At 43.2% G+C, this 22,497-nt stretch overlaps 1 protein-coding gene across 3 annotated transcripts in view; it reads left to right on the forward strand.

Moving 5' to 3' along the window:
* The window catches only part of LOC114046895 (multivesicular body subunit 12B), a 327,435-nt gene that overhangs the window by 293,476 nt on the left and 11,462 nt on the right, over window positions 1-22,497 (forward strand). The window contains exon 10 of one of the 3 annotated variants that reach the window (XM_027867508.1): window positions 22,322-22,416. The exons of 1 other annotated variant lie outside the window; for it this stretch is intronic. In XM_027867508.1, coding sequence (XP_027723309.1) covers window positions 22,322-22,339 — 18 coding nt within the window. In that variant the 3' untranslated portion in view covers window positions 22,340-22,416. Of the gene's footprint in view, window positions 1-3,414; window positions 9,971-22,321; window positions 22,417-22,497 lie in introns of those variants that run through there. One more of the 3 variants, XM_027867506.1, reaches the window with a different exon arrangement.

Below are 22,497 nucleotides of genomic sequence, written 5' to 3' on the forward strand. Positions count from 1 at the left end.
CTAGGGATGGGGGGGGGGGGGGGATTCCTAACTGCTGAAAGAAGTCAGTGGCCCCAGGCACTGCTGAGAGCCATTAACCCTGACCTGGGCCCAGAATCCCCAGGAAATGCCTCAGGAAGCCCTGTGGCCATTTAAGGGAAATGGGAAAAAAGCCAAGACCAGTCTGGTGAACTGCCCCAGAGTAGAGGGCAAAGGGGCAAGGGCACAGAGAGTCAAAAGACTTTAGCTTACACTGATTCCTGCACTCTTCCAGCCAAGAGTAAAGGTAAATAGCAAGAAATCTGCCCAGGGGCCTGGAAAGCTCTCCTCCTAGAATATTAGAGCTAGAAGGGACCCTAGGACATCAAATATTAAAACAAAGAACAGAGAACTCTGCACCATAGAATGTCAAAGCTGGAAAGGACCTTAAATATCAAATATCAAAGCTTTGCATAGCATGATAGAAAGAAAAAAAAGGAATAGAGTCTAGAAAAGCTGACTTCAAGACCTTGTTCCACTATTTCCTATATGTGTGACCTGGGCAAGTCCTTCGCCTTCTGGGCCTCAGTTTGCTTATGTTTTATAAAACTAAGTGATTAAATTAGATGACCTCTAGGTCCCTTTGAGATCTAGATTTAAATGAGCCTATTAAGCTGGAAGAGATCTTGGAACATAAGCTAGGAGACCCAAAAGGAGCTTTAGAGATCTAGTCCAGCGCCCTCACTATTTTTTTTGTCCGGATTTGTGGTTCAATCCACGTACAGATCTCTTGATATTGAAACTCTCTCTATCCAAAGCAGATCTACTGATAGACATAAGAAACTAATAATCTGAGAGAGTGCCTGGGAACACGGAGAGACTGGTCAAATGACTTGCCCATGGTTATATTCTATATCAAAGGCATGATTTGAGCATAGGTCTCCCTGCCTCCCAACGCTAGCACTCTGTCCACTGTACCCTGCTGCACACCCACCCCCCAAAACCAACTTCTTACCCCAAAGATGGACATGGTAGGGGCAGCTAAGTGGCACAGTGGATAGAGCACTAGCCCTGGAGTTAGGAGACACATGATACTCCCTAGCTGTGTGACCCTGAGCAAGTCGCTTAACCCCTCGCAAAAATGAATAAATAAATAAATGAATGAATGAATGAATGAATGAATGAATGAATAGAGCTGATCTCTCCAAAAAAAAAAAGAGATGGACATGGCAGACTAGGGAAAAGAGACCCATTTTCGAAGCCAGGATGACCTGCATTCAAGAACCACCTTTGACAAATGCTAGCTTGTGGTACTGGGCAGATCATTCCCAGTGCTCAAGGAAACTCTCTTCTCCCTGAAGCTACAGAGAAGGTGTTGAGCTACATGAGGAGTTTCCTTACCCAGGAGTTCCCTACATGGATGAAATCACATTCAGTACCCTAAAAATAGAGAAAATAAGGCCCAAAGGGGAATGTGAAGAAGCAGGACCTAAGACCTCAGACCTTCCTCCTTTGTTTGGTGTCTATATCTGCCACTAAAAGGAAATCATGGAGTATCAGACAAAGCTGGGGAAAACCTTCCAGTCTAACTACCCTCTCCCCATTTTACCCTGAAAAAACCTATAGAGAAGATCTGTAGACACTTAGAAAATATTCTGTTATCAGCAAGACAGTGGTATCTTCCTGAAGCCATAAGCCTTGACCTTTAGCAGTCTGGCTTCTTCATTTTTATTTTAAGAAAAAATTTAAAGGCCCCCTTTCTTCCCTTCCTTGTAATGAGTAATGAGTTACCTTCTGATTTCCCCTCCAGCTCTTAGGAACCTCAATCCTGTAGCTCAGGCCTTCTTGCAACTAGTGTCTCATTTCAATCTCATTTATTCCTGAACTTTCTTTCAGTAATTGTCATCAGATGCCTTGATATGAAAGGGCCATTTTCCCATTTGGAGTTGACCTTCTTATCTTCTTCAATGCATCATAAAACATGAAATTTTAAATAAGCCTCAGAATACTGGAACTAGAACGGACTTCAGAACATAGTAGATTAGAGCATAGACTTAGAATTTGAAGGGACATTAGAACATAGTATGTTAGAACATAGAGCACACAATGTTAAAACATAGAATGGTAGACCTAGAGAACAGCTTGGGTACGATGGGGGTCCAACCCCCTCATTTAAAGTTTTTCTCTCTGACTTTGGTTTTTTATCAATTTCATTTCTGAATATATCCCTCTTCCCCAACCAGAGGCTGATCCTCTAAGACAAAGAATTTTAAAAGAGGAGAAGAAACATAGTTTAGCAAAACTAACAAATACATCAATGAAGTCAGGTTATATATGCCACTGTTCCACCCACTTCTCCAAAGTAAGGAGGAAGATGAATTTCCTCATCTCTTCTCCGAACTTGGCCATCATTAAATAAATCATTGATGAAAAAACATTTAGTGCCCTCTCTGTGCTAAGTACTGGGGGTACAGACATAAAATCAAGATAATCTTCGCTCTCACAGATTACATTTCATTAGGAAGAGACAGCCAATACTGGAGGCTTTGGCGTCAGGGCTGATGGGGATTGTGGGCCCACTGGTCCTTAGGTGCCACAGCAAGGAAGATGTAGTGTATTTTCTTTAGTGTCATTTCCCTTGCTAAAACCTTCTGTTTCTGCCACTGAGCCATCTGACAATGACAAGGACTTTGGTAACAAAAACTTTCTTCTCTAGGAATTCAGCAGTTGTGACATGGGGTACAGCACCTGTAGAGACAACGTGTCAGGGATTGCTTCCCTGGATCATGTCTACAGGGCTGAAGGCCTGGGGAGGGGGAAATTCACTGCTCTTCCAGGGTCGTTTGGGACCAAGGTTGTGGACTGCTGCTACCAGAGTCTTAGGGTTGATACTGGCAGGGGTTTGTCTCCTCTCAGCACACTGCCACGTGGGCTAAGCTCGCTTGATAGTTGGTTAGTGGCATTTGGTTTTGGACTGGCATTAATCATGACAAGGATGCCAAGAGCCTCATCTATACAGGACCCACTGTTGTGGATGATGACTATGGAGACCATGGGCCAGAAACGAGGCTGGTTGATTCCCTGTGTGAATAATCACAGGTCATTCAGTGCAGGTTTTAGTTGTGTTTTTGTTATTGTTGTTTCCCTTCTCATTGTTGTCCTTGGTACGTGCTTTTTTCTTGTCAAACTCCCAATTTTGCAGAGGAAGATACTGAGGCCAAGAGAAGGGAAGTGACTTGACCAAAGGCACCCAGATAATTTAGTGGTAGAGCCAGCACTTGACCACAGACCTGAGGACTCCATCACACTTTCCATTCCACCTTCATTTAAGTGTCCCAGTCATTTTGGCTGGGCTTTTGGCAGGGAAGAGGTGGGGGGATGTTTTTTTTTTTAAATCCTGCTTTTTCATTATTCGCTGGACAAGACATCCCTCTGAATTCTTTCTCTTCTCTTCAGTACGATTACAGCTTCCGGACGGAGCAGAGTGCCGCTGCCAGACTCCCACCCAGTCCCACTAGATGTCAGCAGATACCGCAGTCCTGAGGACCAGAAGGGAAGGAGGGGCAGGAGCCAGTGGAGAAGAGCTGCCCGGCACACACACACACACACACACACACACACACACACACACACACACATACACACACACACACACACACACACAGATACTACTGAAAGGGGAAGGCAGCCCCATCCCAAAGCTGAGGAGTGTTCCTGGAGACATTTCTCCAAACCCTTCCATGGACCTTGGAGGACCCTTCTTTAACAAAAAAAAAATCCACCCTTCTTCTTCACCCACTTTAACATTGAGGGGGGTGGGGGAGTGAGGCACAATTGTTTGTACGTGATGGTTTCTGGAATTTTAAATTGTAAAATTATTTTTCATCTGCTTATCTAATGCCTCCCCACCCTTATCCCAAAGTCATCCTGGGAATTTTTTTTTCTTTAATCATTTGCCATGGTGATCAATGGCCCCTTAAAAAGAAAAAAGGGAGAGGGCGAATCTGTATAATACAACATAACCTGCCCCTGGGAAGTCCCTCTGGAGTCCCATAGTCACATGGTTAAACTGGTCACACACTGAAGGTATCCCCTGACTGGTGGCTGGTGACTGGCTTTGACTAATGTTGGCTCTGGAATATTCCACCGAGTGTGCTTAACCTGTGAGCGTACCACTAAGAAATTTAATTGTCCTCAATTGACTTTTTCATGGGGTTGGTTTAGCCTGCATCAGCACCTCTGGTGCTTGCTGGCCCATCAACCCAGGTCCTTTGGTGACACAACCTCAAGCAGCCTGTTGGAAAAAAATCACCTTTGGCTATAATCGGGATCAAGCTCAAGGAAGTATCTCTTTCCACCAGAGTAAAACTAAGATGCTGGACTGGGTAACTTTGGGAACATGCATCCAGAACTGATCTCTGAGGCTTCCCATTGGACAATTCTCTGGAAACATCAGTTACCCCTGATCCCTAGACTGGACTTGTTCATTTCTTGGGAAAAGACAACTTCCACCCCCAAGCAAAGGTGGATGATGTTCTAGAGAAGAGCCCAAGTATGGTCCTGGAGTTGTTGGGCTGCAGGTCACACAGGGAGCCACTTGCCCATTTCTTGCCCACCCCATTTGTAGTACCTCACTGGCCACATGGGAGCCTTTGTCCACTCTCAACTCACCTGGTTGGATGCTGAAATGGAACGAGGAAAATGTCCCATTTTCCTCCCACCCCTTCAGCCAAGCACCTTCCTGGAGGCCTCTTGCCCAGAGCATCTGCCCCTGCCTGCCCCCCCAAGGAATGGGGCCTCTGCATGGGGATTCGCTTGCTTTCCAAAGCCAGGTGCATGTCTGGATGATGCTTCTTCATGTGACAAGTCATTTCGAACAGTCCATTTGACCTGTGCTGCTTTTCTAAGTCACGGCCATGTCACAAAATTCTGGCCGTGAACTAGAACTTCCCACTAAATAGGTGTTGAGTGGAAGTTTGGGCTTTTTTTTGATAGTCCTAGTGGCCCCATCCCATTGAAGACGTGTTTGCCCTAATAACTGGTGTTGCCGTAGCTCCTGGCTTGCTCTGATGCACAAACTTGTTTTTGCACAGCTATGTCTGTATTTGTTTGCTGTGGAGTGTTGTGGGTTTTTTGTTCGTTTTTTTCCCCTAGTTCACTAGAGTGTGAATTTTTTAGAATTTGGGTGTCACCAGATACTGGAGAGAGTGTGTTTGAGAGGGTGCTTAATGGTGCCCTGGGGAGGATAGAGGTAGGTCAGGTATGTCATATGTAACACAGCAGAGTGTGTTGAAGAGAGGATGAGATTGTGTCAGGAGAACCCACCTCTGTGTGACCCTAAGCAAGGCACTTAGCCCTTTTTTGGGCCTAGGGTTCCCCATCTGCTAAATTAAGGGGTGCATTAGATCCCTGAATTCCCTTCCAGCTTTGATCCTGTCATCTGGGCAAATGTCCCTTAGCATTTTATAGACAAATAAGCCACAGGAAAAAAAGAACAACTTTCACAAAAGCACGTAAGTTAACATCAGCATCAAACCCCAGATCTGATTTGGAGGATGATATTAACTCTGTTTTATCCTGTGTGGTTTGGGTATGACAGCTCTGGTATGACAGGGCAAAACTGAGCAACACTGTTAAGACCTGTGCCCAGCTGTAGGAAGCAGCTGCCAGCTGGGAGATGGCTCAGGTAGCTGGTGCTTTGAAAAATACCTTGGGTGCATACAGTCAGTCCATAAACTCTTCTGCTGTCACCAAGGCCAATCCAGGGAAACTAGTTCTCTCTCCCTCCCTTGTTTTCCCTTCCACGCACTTTCATGTTGCCCTCATAAGTCTTAAATTTGGCGTAAGGTTTGCTCCTTCCAACCATAGTGTGAAGAAGGGGTTAGACTAGATGACCCAAGGTTCCATTCAGCCCTAACAGTGGAGGATAGGAAGCTTGAGGCCCAGAGAGGGAAAGAAAATTGCCTAAGATCACACAGGTACTTGGTAGCAGAGAGAGAATTCAAACTCAGGTCCTCTGATTCCAGGTCCGGTGTTGTGTTTCCATGCTATCCTTCCTCTCACTGCACCATGAAGGTAGCTTCTTGTATTCATTTTAATCTGTTTGCTCTTGTTTTAAAAAAAAAGGAAAGAAAGAAAAAATGGAGATGGGCCATATGAACCTTCTAGGGTCTTATCACTCCTGAGTGATATTTGGATTGATCATGAGACCGCCCTTCCCCCACCCCAAGCTCTCAGCCAATTCCATGGAGGCTGAAGATCAACCTAATTTCTCATTTTTGTTTTATACCCAACTCAGAATCAGCCAGATATTAGGAAACCTAGCAGGTGATAACCAAGAGCCAGAGAGGTCAGTAAAACATGGATATCACTGTGGTCAAGCCTGTTGAGTTTCATCCTCATCATAAGGCTATTTGCTGCCTCTGGATCTGAGTGTCAGTCAGCCTTTATTTTTTCCCTCTCTTCTCTAGGTCTGTGACTGGTCTCAAGACAAGTCGGAACTTGTCTCTCAGTTCATCATCTTTACCTTCCAACTTTTCTTTTTCCAAGCGAAACTTTTTAGCACGTGTTGACCTGGACTCCTAGACTTGTAGATTCTTTGTACTGGCAGGGACGACAGAGTGACTGGGCTGGTGCAGCCCCCGTAGCATTTCAGATCTCAGAGGAGCTGCAGAGGTCTGCTGGTCCAGGCGCCTTTCTGAAGAAGGAGTCCCTTCTACGATGTCCCTGTCAAGCAAAGGGACAAACAAAGCACATGACTTCTTCTTCAAGACCTCTACTTGAAAACCTTCCTATTTCCCTTAGAGCAGGCAAGCGGTTACTCCTCTTCACTTTCATAGAAAACTGACAAAAAGCCCTCGACCTTCCTAAGACTCGTCATGTTGAATATTTGAAGAAAGGTGCAACTCAGAGGGTTTGGAAACTCCAGGTGCCAGGTCCTCTGTTTTATCTAATGGCACCTGAAGAAGATTGCCGCTGGTTTCTGGCAACAGTGTTCTCAGAGGAATACTAGCTATGAGAGAATAGAGGAGCTGCGCCGTCGTTATTCAGGATGAAAGGAATAACACGAGGTCATTGTTTCTGGGGGAATCAGGTGAGCCCTTTGGTACCAGAGAGAGGCGACAGAGTCAGTTCAGTTCAAAAAGCATTTTCTTAGTGCCTGGGGTGTACAGTACACTATACTAGACACTAAGGATGCAAAGAGCGAAAAAATCGTCCCTTCCCTCAGGGTGCTTACATTCTCATTGAAAGGCAGCTGGACTGGGAGTCAGGAGATGTGGGTTCAAGTCAGAGTTCTGCCTGATATGTGACTGTGGGCAAGTCACTTCCTCTCTGTGGTCCTCAGTTTCCCAGTCTATAAGGAGGGTTAGAGACCATCTAATCTTTAAGGTCTATTCCAACTCTGAATCCTACAGTTCTGCAGACCTAAGAGAACTCATGAGGATGGCCATTTTTTAAAGCAAAAGCTTCCCCCTTTAGAATGAGTCTGGCTTTGCATGTGATAGTATGGCCTCCCTCAGAATCGGGGAGACTGAGGCTCAAGGTAGAACACTGAACATGGACATTTATCTCCTGGGAAAGATGAGCATGGTGTCAAGAAAGGAGTATAGTTTTTGGAGTCAAGAGGACCTGGGTTCAAATTCTGTCTCCTTATTAGCTGCATGACGTTGGACAAGTAAATCACTTACCCTGACTGGATCCTAGTTTTCCTCTTCCACAAAATGATGGGAGTTGGATTAGATAATCTCAAATTGCTTCCAGGTCTAAATCCTATTAGGCTTTTCTTACGGTTCACTATCCTCGGGCCTTCAAGCCTCTCACCTCAGAAAAGCTTTTAGAGATCAAGGACCACTTGAACACTGAACATACCTTCAGATGAGCTCCCTTCCTGACCTTCCCCAGGCCAAACAACAGTCTCAAGCGTTTCCAGGTGACATGTTGTCAACTAATGTTTTCAGTATTTAGTATGGAGCCGTATCGTTCAAAATGTTGAACTTGAGTTAACCTGTGTGTTACCAGTAGTGACATTTTTGAGACTAACAATAAGGAATTAGCTTCTGTAGCACATTGACTGTGAAATTTGTTTAAAAAAAAAAACCAGGTTAGGATAATTGTGTGATGCCCATAGGCAGAACACATTGGTGTGGGCATGTGTTAGAGTGTGTGTATGTGTGTATGTATGTGTGATAAGTCCTTTTAAACGATTCCTAATTCTGTCTTCTCTTTCCCCACTTAGAGTAGGAGAGAGGGTTGGGAGGACAGATGAGCCAGTGCTCAGCAAGACATTGTGAGTCTTGAAATACCCTTTGTAATGTCACCTAGTTTCTCTGTACAGTGTAGGTACAGACTTCTTACCTGGACCACTGAATTCGTGGTGAAGATGATGATGTCCGGATCTAGAATAGAGATACTTGCAACTCAGAAGATTTCTCCTGTTTGCATAGTATCATAGGATTTATAACTAGAAGTGAACTTGGAGATGATCTTATTCAACTCCATAATTTTATAGAGGAGAAGACTAAGGCCCTGTGAGGTAATTGCCATGGCCAAAAAAATGTTCACTAGACAACAACCTCTTGGTGACCACCTTCCTCCTCTTATCCTTAAAGTTGGCTCTTTGAACAATGGACCCGTCTAGATCTTTCCTGAATGTCTGCCAGAGCTGCTGCTTCTCTGGAATAGCTTTATCCAGCGTCCACCCCACAGTGAGGCAATGGCCTTACAGTTGGCGTGGGAGTGGAGAATTAGAAATGTTCTTGAAGATGTGAAGGGTCCCTTATCTTGGGTCTCTCTAGGCCCTACAGGTACTTACTTCCATTCCTTTCCCAGTCTCCCACCTCATCTTACCATTCATCGTCCCGTGGTACAAGCCAAGCTACATGTTCCTCTACTATGTTATTATCTTCCTTCTGCAGAGGAGTCAATCTTTCCATTAAGACAATGGAGATGAGAATTGTGCTGCTTTGCCCTTACCCCGTAGCTCAGTTGCAGACTATCCCTTAAACCAGAATTTTCCTCCCATTGTAAGAATCAGGGTGGTATACAGTGGAAAGAACACTGGACCTGGGGTCAGAAGCCCTTAGTTTTTCTGACTCTGCTGCTCACTCCCTGGGTGACCTTGGCAAGTCAATTCTCTTTGGTCCTCAGTTCCTTCACCAGTAAAATGAGACGAGTTATGGAGTGCAAAGGGAGCAAGGTGTAGAGTCAGGAGGTTTGGGTTTGAATCCTGGCGCTGCTGCTGCTGCTGCTGCTGCTGCTACTGTGTAGGATGAACAGGTTACTTCCCCTTTGGGGAAGGGGGCAGGGAGGACTCACTTTCTTCCTGTGTAAAGTAAAAGAGTTGGGTTAGATTCCTTCCAACACCATCATCCTATGACCAGATGATCTCTAAAGTCCCTTCCGTCGTTTGTATCCTATGCTTCTGAGATGAGATGGGTGGATCAAACTTACTCTTTTGTAAGATGGCTGCCGCAGGCAGCCTGTTGCTAGCTTTCCACCTGAGTGTGTAATTCCTGGAGGACGTTGGACTCAAAAGTTCTCAAAGATGACACCAAATGGGAGCAGTGAGCATGTCAAACCACATTTGCTACCACTGGGCCATTACAGAGGATTCATTGGCCTGTAGGGCAAATCTCCCTGAAAGCTTGAGCAGAAGTGTCCCTTAATTCTGGTGACTTGAAAAGCCAACCATGGAATAACAAATTAACCCTATTCAGCTTCTTACTCTCTATCTTACGTGCTGAGAGAGGAACATCTACGTGGAAGATTGTATCATCTCACACCACCATGAAGAAAGAAGCCCTTTATGAAGTAGCCAGGCAGGGTCAAGATGCTGTGCATTTGCTGGGCTGTCAGAATCGGACTAACTGTGCATTGATCTCATTATGTTATTACCTTTTGTATTTATTTTAGGTGACTCCTGTATTTTATAAAGGGAAGTTTCACTGTGTGATTATTAATCTGTATTCTTAATATAATTTGTTAAATAAAAGTTTGTTTTAACCACTTCTCACCAGCCCTCCCTGCTTCCCTGTTTGCTCCTGGCTCAGAATCCCCAGAGGATCGAGTACACTGACTTCAGCGTCAATTCAAGGTCCAACTCTAAATGGGGAGAAATCCTAGACTTTGCCCCCAGCGTAGAGGGATCCCACTATAGTGGGATGGTGCAGGACTGAGGAATCAGAAAACTTGGGTTCTAGTAAAAGGCAGCGTGGTACAGTGGGAAAAGCCCTGGCTTTGGATGCAAAGATTGTTTTGTGGTTATTTTTTGTTGTTGTTGTCTGACTCTTCATGACTCTATATGAGGTTTGCTCTTCTCCAGCTCATTTTACAAATGAAGAAACTGAGACAAACAAGGTGAAGTGACTTGCCCAGGGTCACATAGCTACTAAGTGTCTAGGGCCAGATTTGAACTCAGGAGGATGAGTCTTCCTGAATCTAGGCCCAGCACTCTATCCACTGTACCACCTCACTGCCCCAGAATCCTTTGGATTCAAAGGACCTAGGCTCATACCTAATTTTAATCAGTTACTTACTTGTGTGACTTTGGGCAAATCATTTAACCTCTTTGTAAATTAAGTATTAGACTACATGACCTCTAAGGTCAATTCCAGCTCTAAATCTATGATCCTGTGACCCCAGCTCTGGCTCTGTTCCAGTCATCTGTGTGATCTTGAGCAAGTTAATTGCTACTTTCTAGGATTCAGATTCCTCCTTGGTGATCTCTGTGGTCCATTCCAGTCCTAACATTATAGCGTTCTAAGTTGTGCTTCAGCACTAAGACGATTCTTATTCTAAATGCATATATATGTGTATGTATATATATATATACATATATATACATATATATATACACACACACACACACACACGTGTGTGTCTGTGTGGGGGGAGAGAGAGAGAGAGAGAGAGAAAGAGAGAGCACCCACCTTCAGTTGACCCTTGAGTAACACCTGTATTCTAAATGATCGAACTTTCTTACCACCAAGTGGGGAATGCTGATGATCCAACCTCTAAACAGAAGTATCCAAAGTCCCTCTTGTGGGGTGTAGTTTCTATCTTGTGGGGTGTAGTTTGTCCTCTGCCCTTCTGTGCATTTTAGATTGAGAGGTTGGCTGTCCTAGTTGTGGACAAGGAGGATTCAGGAGGTGAGGGGGGATAATGTATCTATCTTCTTGTAATTGCCTCTCCATACCCTCAGGATAGGTTCTTGAAGGAGAAAAAACCTCCAGTTTTCCAGGAAAATGTGAAATGAATGTTTAAACTGAAAGGAGGCAAAAGAATGCTGAGGTCTTTTTTTCTCTCTCATTTGCCCTGGAGCCCATGTCTGTGTGTGTATGTGAGTGGCGTCTCTTAAGTTTGGAGGAGACAGTCATACTACCTGCAGTTCCTGGTAATTTCAATCCTGTCCTGACTGCTCACCTGCTTACAAGATGCCACTCCAAACCACTAATGTAAGGAGGCTGCAGGGCTTTTGCTCATGTAGGACAGGGGGCACTGGGTTGATTTTAAGAAAACTTCAGAAAAAAAAAAAAGAAAGAAAGAAAACTTCAGTTCAAGTTTCATCATCAAAGCTCTTTCTGTACATATGACCTTTGAGTTTATGGTCTAGACATCATAGTCTGGGACGTCACTGCCTCCAGCCCTGTTATTGCCAGATTAAGGAACCCTTCCCCATTTGGGAAAGAATATATCAAGCAAAGGCAATGCCATCTGATCAAAGATGGTAACAATAGTAGAATGTCAGAGGGGGAAGGGCCTTAGAGTAGAGACTGCTAAGCTAGAAGGAAGCCACGAACATGGAATATCCTAGGGACCTCAGCCAAAAAAAAAAAAGTGTTAAATGGTGCAATAGCTGTGTGGTTTTTTTTTGTGAAGTGCATGGCACCAAGATAAAAAAAACAGGGTTTGAATCTTGCCTGCTGCTTATTGGTGGTGTGGCTCCAGGCACATTGTTTAACCTCTCTATGCCTGTTTCTTCATCTAGAAAATGATACATATACCGCCTTCCTCATAGATTTGTTGTGAGAACCAAATGACATAGTGACTATAAGGAGCTTTGTAAACAGTAACAAACAAGGTAAATGCTCTCATTTTCATTATCATCATTATTATTATGTAGGAAGGAAGATGTGAGAGGTGAATTGGATCTTTCAATAATTCAATTCATCACAAGTATTAGGTCCTTCCAATGTACAAGGCATTGTGCTGAGTCAAGATATGTGCTGAGTCAAGTCGATGCCTTCAAAAAGTTTACATTCTAGCAGGGAATTGAATGGATTGTTAGAACATAAAATAGTAAATTTTGAAGAAATCTTAAGAGTTTCTCAGATTTATATGGTGCTTTGAGGTTTAAAAAGGGCTTGGGTTTCCTGACAACAGCCCGGTGAGGTAGGTAGTCTTAAGTGTTACTTAAGTTTTACATTATTACGTATTTTCTCATTTTACAAATGAGAAAACTGACTCAGTGAAATTGTAACTCACTAAGTGCCTGTTATCATAAAGCTTGTGTGGCAGGTAGAAGATGGTCCCTCTTAGGTCTCCCAACCCCAAATCTAGGGTTTTTTGTCCTCCCCCTATAATGCTTCTCATTAGAACATAGAATTTCATAGCTGAGAAGGGCCTTAGAGATAATAAAATCCAACTCCTCACTTCCCAGCATCATGAGTGATTTCCCAGTTATGCCCGGTAAACAGGGACAGGATTGCAGCTCCAGAAGAGACCTTGGAGGTCACCTGATCCAAAGTTATCATTTTACAGTGGAGGAAATGGATCTAGAAAGATGAGGTTACTTGGGCCCCTGGCTACAATGGAATAAGTGGCAGAGCTGGGATTTAAACTGATGTGCTATGACCCCAAGCTTGGCATTCTTTCCATGGTACTACAGTGGAGCTTCAACCGGCCCTGCTGCTGGTCCTTTCTCCTCTCTCTCTCTCTCTCTCTCTCTCTCTCTCTCTCTCTCTCTCTCTCTCTCTCTCTCTCTCTCTCTCTTTTAATATTTTCCCTAAGTATACAATTCCTTAGGATCATCAGTATATGCTAGCCATTGAGCACTTAAGTTCTAAGAAGTAGGGCAGAAGAAATTGTAACATAGCTCTTACCTTCAAGAAGCTTGTAGTCTGTTTGGAGAGCTAAGATATTCATATAATTAAAGTACAAAGTAGATCATATCTGGTGATTGCTAAATCAGTGTAACAATAACTCACAACCTCTTTTCCTGAGTGCAGTGGAAGTTCAGAGAAGGAAGAAAGTATGGACAGAAGGCTCCTACAGCTAGGGAGGGCTTGCTCAAGGAGATATAACTTGAACTAAGTCTTTTTCTTTTTGGCTAGGCAATGGGGTTAAGTGACTTGCCCAGGGTCACACAGCTAGTAAGTGCTATGTGCCTGAGGCCGGATTTAAACTCAGGTCCTCCTGAATCCAGGATCAGTGCTCTATCCACTGTGCCACCTAGCTGACCCTGAACTAAGTATTTGAATACATAGAAGGTTTGGTGAGAAGAGATGGGAAAAGTATGCTAAGACAGGGTAGGTGTCATATGGTGGGAGAAAGCCATTTGTGTGCTTGTAACCTGCTACTGTAGAAAGACCAGTTTAGCATGAGAGACCCTATGTGAATATTTTGTAAGTTTTAGAAATTCAGAAATAATAATAGCTAGCATTTATTTAGGGCTCTAAGGTTTGCAAAGTGCTTTACAAATATCTCATTTTATCCTCACAATAACCTTAGAAGGTACATGTTATTGCCATTTTACAGATGAAGAAATTGAGACAGAGACTAAGTGACTTGCCTAGAAAACACCATGACCAAATGGCACATGGACAAGAGTGAGCGTAAGGAGATATTGTGGGTTAATGACTAGAAGGATAAGGAGTCTAGCTCTAGAAGGCCGTTATATAATCCTAGTTTGAGATGATGAGAATCTCCAACATCAGAAAGGTATCAGTGGAAATAGAGAGGGAGGGCTAGACCTGGGAGACATTTTAAATGAAGAAACGGCAAAATCCAGTGATAGGATAAAGTCAAAGATGACTAAGATTTGGAGACTGAGAGATTAAAGAACAACACTAACAGAGATGGGACAATCAGAAAGGAACTGCAGCTTACTGGGGCGGTCTAAGATGATGGAATCTTTGTAAGGAGGCCAGGGTTTGACTCCCTGCTCTGATACCCACTAACTATATGATCTTGGCCAAGTCACATTCCACTTGTATCTGTGGGCACTTCTTGACTCCAAGTCTGTTCTAAGATCTCTTCCAACTCTAACATTTTATGAGTTTAGCATGGATTGAATAAATAAAAATGGAGAGGGGATTTATTACTATGTTCCAGGGATTTTTTTTAAACAAAAGAGTCCCTGTCTTTAAGCTTCCATTCTAATAGGGGGCAGATACCCTGTATAAAGGAGTGGTGGCCAGGGAGTGGAATTTCTCTTGAGAAAATTACAGGTATTCTGAGTGGGGCTATGAGACAAATCATTACCTTTTCCAGGAATACTAATGTTGATTGATTACTACTCTCGGAGCTAGAGGTAAAAAGCAAATGTTGAGGTAGAGAGAGAAGAGGCTGAGGGTTGAGCAAAGAAACATGGCATGAAGATGTTTGTGTTCAGGTTACACTTAGGGCAAGAAGATCCATGTATAGATGTCCTGAAGGCGATTAGAAACAGGGCCAGTTGTAACAGTGTGCTGGAATTTACTGGATGGGATGTGTAATAGGGATGAATGTAAAGTCCTATACTTGGGTTCAAAAATCATCTGCCCAGCTACAGGATAGGAGAGATAAAGTTTAACAGCAGGAGAGTTTAGCTGACTTCAGGTTCAATAAGAGCACCCCAAAATGCAGTTTTAGGGTCCATTAATACAAGTGTAGTATCCAGATAAAAGGAGACCCAATTTGTAGTTAGCAATAGTCAGACCTGAAATACTACATTCAGCTTTGGGTACTAAGAGCCAACGTAGTATATAGAGGGTTAGACTTGGATTTTGTAAGACCTGGATTCAAATTCTGCCTCTAATAGTGAATAACTTTGTGAATGAGTCACTTAAGCTCTCTGATTGCCGAGCAACTTTCTAAAACTATAAATTATAGACAGTTTTCATCAGAAGAGGGAGTTTATGCACCGCTGAAACCACAGGCATAATATTGGTATTGACATTCTTGGCACCACATTTGAGAGAGGAATATTAACAGTCTGCACCCACAAAAGGACAACTAACATGCTGATAGGATGTCATATCTTAAAAGTTGGATTAAAAGATATAATATTTGACATGAAGATTCAGGAGGGTTGTAGTCATCATCTTCAACTATCTTAAGGATCATCATGTTTCTGGACTTAGGCTGTGTTGTTCCAGAGGACAGAACCAAGGGTCCATGGAAGGTATGCTTTGGCTCCATATAAGTGAGAACTTTCTAAAACTTACAAGTGTCCAGCAATGGTATTAACTACTTTATTCAGGTAGTTAGCTCCATGTCATCTGAGGTGTTCAGGTAGCTAGTGGATATCCACTTGGTGATGTCAGGTACAGACTGGACTAAATACCCCCTGAAATTCCTTTCTTGTTCTAGGATTTTATGGTAAGCAAGAAATGATTGACAGAGCTTTCCAATAATGAAATATGTTGCTTTGTGAGGCAGTGAGCTCCCTTATCGCTAGAAATGTTGACACAGAGTCTGAATGATCATTTTTCTGAGACTCCTGCTTTGGATAGGAAGTGAGACAGGATGTTGTCTAAGGTTCACTCCAACTCTCATATTCTGTGATTTACAGAGGGAAAAAAACAGAATTCTAATCTTGGCTTCATCATTGATCATTCAACCCTGGGTAAGTCACTTCACCAATGGTCCTCATTTGTAAACCGAGGAGCCCGAAGGTCCCTTCCAGGGAAGAATGTCTGAATCTATGAATCTGATATGAAAATATGGGTACTAGTAGCATAGATTTGAGAGGCATATGAATAGAGGTAGGAATAAATGCTGAAATTGTGTATGGGCTCACAGGAGAGAGGAGGCACTGCAGAGAAAGGACCAAAGGCTCACAGGTTCATAGAGCTAGAAGAGATTTTTAGAAACCCTCTAGTCTACTCCCTTCCTTCTAATTTACAGAAGAGGAAACTAAGGGAACGGAACAAGCACTTAATAAGCACTAAGCTAAGCACTTTACAAATATCTCATCTGATCCTCTGAGCAACCCTGGGAAAGTGTTGTAATCATTATTATTATTCCCACTTTGCAGTTGAGGAAACTGAGGCAAACAGGTTAAGTGACTTGCCCAGAATCACACTGTTAGGAAGTGTCTGAGGCTGGATTTGAATTCAGGTCTTCCTGACTCCAGGTCCAGTGCTTTATCCACTATACCACTTAGCTGCCTCAGATCTCTCTCTCTCTCTCTCTCTCTCTCTCTCTCTCTCTCTCTCTCTCTCTGTCTCTCTCTCTCTCTTTTTCTCTCTCTCTCTTTTACTTTTTTAAAAACTTTTTAAGCGACCTTCTGAAAAATTGTCTATACTTTCTGCCTCCACTCCTTCATGATTCATTTAGAGAATACTCAGAACCTTAGAAGCCATCTATTCTAACTGTAGGGCCTAATCCATGATTCAGATTGTACTAGGACACTATAAGCTTTCCAGAAGGTGGGCTGAATGGCATGGACTTCAAATGACAAAACAGAGGAAAGGTGATGGAGCCATAGTCCTTTACTGTGATTTTCTGGCAACATGGATTTTGTGACAAGTCAACCAGAATTCTGTTGGCTTAACTGTAACCCTCCTAAATCAAGTTCGAGGGAGATATAATACGTACCACAAAGAGAAAAGAAGTGGAAGATGGTTTCTCATGAATTCATCAAGAACTTATTAAGTCGCTACTACAAGCAAAGCATCATACTAGGTGCTGGTAGGAATAAGCATTTATTAGCCACCAGTTACTATATGCCACATGTTGTGGTAAGCACTTTACAAATGTTATCTCATTTGATTCTCACAACAACCCTGTAAGGTGGGTGCTATTATTATTCCTATTTTAGAGTTGATGAAACTGAGGAAACAGAGGATAAGTGACTTGCCCAAGGTCAAAGTCAAAAAGCTAGGAAGTATCTGAAGCCAGATTTAAACTCTGACTCTGAGCCCAGCATTCTAGCCACTGTACCATTTAGCCGTCTCCATAATACAAAGACAAATGGGGGGGGAGATAATTCCCACCTTCAAGGAGCTTACATTCTAGAAGAGGAGGGGTGGGAAACAATATCAACATAGTGTAGCACTCTCTCTGATTTTACTCCTTAACCTACACTGGCAGTAGCAGATTGGGACCTTAGAGGAACAGCTGCTACTATTCTCCAGGTTTTAGAGGTAATCCTGTGGGTAAGAATCTTACTAATACTGTAGCTCATGAGCCCCCACCAGTGTGCTTCCCCCTTAACAACCAACAAGTAGACTCAATTCTTTAGCTAAGGCATTTATTCAAATGGAATCACAACAACAATAGCCACAAAGTACCTTCCCTCCAAACCTAGAGCATATTCTCCCACAAAGGCATAAAAGAATCTCTTGGGAGTGGGAACAACTTAAAGTACAATGATAGTGAGGCATATTTGTAGGAAACCTGGACAAAGTAACTCACAACTCCAGAAACAGAGATTCCTTACAAAATTTGCTGAGGAGCATGGCATTGGTGTTGGATGAGTTGCTGCTTAGCTAGCCTGGCTCCTTGCTGGGCATAGTGTCTCTGAGTGGAGGGATGGATGGATGAGCTGGGCTAGGACATGGGGTCTGAGCTGGGCTGGGTCAAGTAGGTCATTTGACTTCACTGCTGGCTCCTCACCAGACTTGACTGCCATCGGGCTGGACCAGGCAAATGCATAGCTGCTGCTGGGTGGAGCCAGGCAGGTCACTGCTCACTTTTCTGTTTAATTGCTGTTGGATGGTACCACACTCTTTTTCAGCTGGAGTGTTGCAATGCTCTTTTAGAAAGGAAAACAACCCTTAACCTAGATTTGACAGAAGCCTCTCCTCTTTTACTCTCTCAGAATCTTGTTTCACCACCTCCAGGTGGGAGAAGTCTAGACTCTCCTATTCAACCGTGCTTTCTGAGGTTCAGAGGTGACTTCCCTCAGTTTTGGACTCCACCTTTAATTATGACAATCAGTCAAGTTATACTTCCCAGATTCCTATTGAGTCTTGTGCAGATGAGGAGCTGGGAACAAAGGTATTGAAGCAATATGTGCCCTGGGGCAAGTTCATCTTCTCACACCTTTTCGTAATCAAGCTATTCGATCTAAGATGTTTCCTCAGCATTTAGAAAGCCTTCTCTTCTACCTTTTGATGCCTTTGTTGTTTTTCTTTTGCCTCTTGCCCCCTTACAACAAAAAGTAAACACAAAGTAGATTAGTATATAGCTGTGGGGCAGTTAGGTGGCTCAGTGGATAGAACCAGGAGTCAGGAAGACCTGAATTCAAATCTAGCTTCAGACATTTACTAGCTGTGTGATCCTGGGCAAGTCACTTAACTGCTGACTACCTGTTTCCTCACTGGTAAAATGAGAATAATACTAGCACCGACCTCCCAGTGTTGTTGTGAAATCAAAGGAGATATCTGTAAAGCCCTTAGCACAATGTCTAGCACATAGTAAGCACTATATAACTGTTGACTCTGTTATTAATCTCTGGGGAAGAGGGAACTTAAAAGGGGAGGGAGAAGAGGGGAGAATCTGGTTAGGTTACCCCTTGTTCTCACCAGTCTCCTATGAGCCAAGTAGTTTTCAACACTTCTCATAAAATCCTAATTCCTTTGTAATAGGAGAGGATTGGGAGAGTTGGGAACCAAATTTAGATTTGGAGTATTTTATCGTTAGATCATCTCACCTCTAGTTGTGTAAATTATGGGTCTGATGTATGGGAGCCACTATTTGGGGAGAGATGGTGGATATTCCCCATACACATTCCATTGCCTACCTAGAGATTTGCACAGCTTTTCCCTCAGGGCTGGAATGTATTCCCCTTCTTGCCACCTCCTTGTAGAATCCCTGGCTTCCTCCCCAGTACTCAAGTATTACTGGACAGGAAATAAAAGCTGATCCCTGCCCTCCCGGTGCAAGTACTCCATCTCTTAGAAATGATTTCCCATCTGCTCTGTTTGTATGTGTATTTCTGTGTTCATGTAGTTGTTACCCCCAATAGACTGTATTTTCCTTCAGGGCGGGAATTTGTTTTTTACTTTGTGTCCTTGGCACCTACCATAAAGCCTGGCAGATAATGGGTACTTAATAAATGTACGTTGAATGAATGAATGAATGAATGAAAAACCACGTCCTTCCAACAGGAGGCCTCCTCCATGACACGAGGGCAGTGTAGGAGTGCTATGGAGGCAGTGGATATTCTAGTTTTATTGCTGATGTTGTCCTTATTGTTCTTACTTAGAGGAATCTAGGAAGCGCCTTGCATAGAGCATTGGGTCTGGAGTCAGGAAGACCTGAGTTCAAATCTGGCCTCAGACACTTACTAGCTGTGTGACCTTGGGGCATATCACTTAACCTCTGTTTGCCTCAGTTTCCTCATCTGTAAAATGGGGATAACAATGCCAACCACATAGAGTTTTTGTAAGGATCAAATGAAATAATATTTATAAAGCATTTAGCGCAGTACCTGGCACATAGTAAGCACCATATAAATGCTAGTTATTGTTAACTATTATTGCTATCAATAGAGCTATCCAAAGATGGAGTGGGCTCCCTCAGGAAAATTACTGAAGATGTCCTAGTAGATGCTGGAAAAACACTTGTCAGAATATTTTAGAGGCTAACCTCTCCACTTGAACCTGTCCCCTTCCTTCTCTTTAATCTCTCCTTCACTACTGCTTACAAATATATTCACGTCTTCTTTATCCTTTAAAAAATATTCTCTTGACCACACCATCCCCTCAACCTATCTTCCTGTATCTCTCCTTTTCCCTGCCAAATTCCTAGAATCATGCACTACCCTTGGAAGAGATCCCCAAAGTCATCTAATCCAAGCTGTACCTCATCAAGAATTCCCTCTGCAACATTGCCGCTCAAAGTCATCCAGCCTTTCCTTGTAGACTTCTAGCCAAGAGAAAACCATTACCTGCCAAAAGAAACTATTTGCTTTTGGATAGCTGTGATCATTAAGAAGTTATTTCCCCGCCCCCACCCCCGGCCCAGTTCAGCCTAAATCTGCCTCTGCAGAATCACTACTCAGGCCCCTGCAATCTGCTCTCTTTGTCTCTTTACTCTCTCTCCCTTCATGAACTCATTTGCTTCAACGGGTTTAATTTTCACCTCTATGCAGATGGCTTCCAAATCTATACTTTGGGAAAGAGCGTGGATATGTACATAGCCTCTCTCCTGAGTTCCAGTCCACCATTTCCTACTTCGAGTTATACACAGCCATCAGGATATCCCTTGGGCACTTGAAACTCAATAATCCCAAACTGAACTAAGGATCTTTCCTCCAAACCTGCCCCTCCTTCAATCTTCCCATTTTCCCTTAACTCTGCTGCCATCTTCTTACTCACCCAGGCTTAACACCTCAGTCGTCTTTGGCACTTTGCTCTCTCCCACCCCCTAAATCTAATCACTTGGGAAATCTTATCCCTTCAACCTCAGCAACATGTCTCAAATCTCTCCCCCTTCCATTCTCCCTACTTACCTGGTCACTGCCTTAGTTCAGTCCCTCCTTGTCTCTCACCTGGATTGATCAATCAACATTTATTAAGCACCTACTGTGTGTGCTTGTTGTTACATAGATCCTTAAGTGGTATTCCTGTTCCTCCAAACTTACCCACTCTCCAATTTATCTTTCACACAGCTGCCAAAATAATCTTATTAGCAAGGAAGCATGTCATGATGTAGAAACCACTGGAGTTGTCAGGAGAGACCTGCATTCCAAGCATTTATGACAAGTATGACCCAGAGCAAGTAGCTTAACTTTTCATTTACTGCTTGGGGAAAAGCTAGCTTGTAGGCCAGCTAGAGCTTGGAATACTGGAGAGGGGAATAACATGAAATGAGGCTGCGTTTAAGGTAGGGGGATTCAGACAGGGGAGGACCTGCAATACTGGACAATGGATTTATGTTTTATCTACAGACAATGGGGAGCCACTGAAGATTTATTAGAGGAGGGGGAGGGTGTTACCTGGTCAAACCTATGCATTAGTAATGTAAGTAACAATATAGCACTTTAAAGATTACATGACCATTTCATAAAAACAACCTTGTGAGGTAAGCAAGCATTCTTCCCAGCTCAAAGTATTCTCGAATTTTCCTAGAGGGCTTTCACTGAATTTCTCTTTCACAGCCATCACTTCTAAATTACACTTATTTGAATAAGTGTTGCCTATCCCTCCCCCACCCCCACAGCAGAAAAGAAACTCTTTGTTTTTATTTTTGTAGCCCCCATGCCCAATGGTGCCTCATACATAGTAAACAGTAAAAGCAGAGAGGACAGAAGCCAAGAAGGGGGCTTCAAGATCATCTGGGGAGGGGAGGACACAGAATCATCCTATCAGACTATAGAGTGAATGGAGGGGAATGGGAGGAGATAGTTTAAACAAGCGTGTGGGGTCAGTAGTGTGAGTACTGTTTTAAGCCATTTAACAGATTGGGAAACTGAGACGTGGAGAGGTGAAGTGGCTTGCCATAGGCTACACAGTAGATGCGTCAAGGCTGGACTTGGACCCAGGTCACTTGACTTGCCTTTGTGAATAAATGCCTACCAAGTACCTTGAGTAAGCAGCAAATATACGAGGAAGAGGGGGCAGGCATCTAGACAGCTGGATGTGGCCTCAGCTCACCAGGAGTAGGACTAGATTGTAAAGGATTGTAAAGAATTACAGACCTTTAGATTGTAAGCTTGTTGAGGGCAGGAACTGTCTTCTTACTCATTGTATCCCTGGTGCTTAGCACAGTGCCCAGTATGTTGTAGGCACTTGATAAATGTTTTATTGGATTGATTTATTGGATTAGTGACCAGAGTAGGGCTCATTTACCCAGTTTTGGACGGCCTAGATTTGATATATTGGAAAGAGCTCAGGGTTTGAAGTGAGAATTCCTGGATTCAAATTCCAGTTCTCACACTCTGGCTATGATAAGTCAAGTGACTTTAAGTATTTAAAGTCTCTTTAAAGTCTTTAAGTCTCAATTTTCTCATCTGTAAAATGGGGGTAATATTTTCACAACCTACCTCACATGGTTATTCTGAGGAAAGTACTAATGTGAGTAGTTATTACTTTTATTTTTACTATTATTAAAATCAAGGCATAAATACAAAAGTGAGGTGATAGGTCAAGAATTCTTGCCCTTCCCCTCTCTTCCACTCAGGACAGGTTCAAGTCTACCCCTTTCTGCCTAGGTCCCAACCGTATTATAGTAGAAAAAGACCTGAATCTGAAGTCGGGGGACCTGAGTTTGAGTCTAGATACTGCTATCAGCTGGTTATATGACCTTGGGTATGTTACTTTGCTTCTCTATGATTCATTATTCTCTTCTGTAAAATGAGGGGGTCTGGTTGTAGTTCCTGACCCATGG

The sequence above is a fragment of the Vombatus ursinus genome, unplaced genomic scaffold, assembly GCF_900497805.2.
Source record: "Vombatus ursinus unplaced genomic scaffold, bare-nosed wombat genome assembly UNPS02014786.1, whole genome shotgun sequence".
Taxonomy (NCBI): domain Eukaryota; kingdom Metazoa; phylum Chordata; class Mammalia; order Diprotodontia; family Vombatidae; genus Vombatus; species Vombatus ursinus.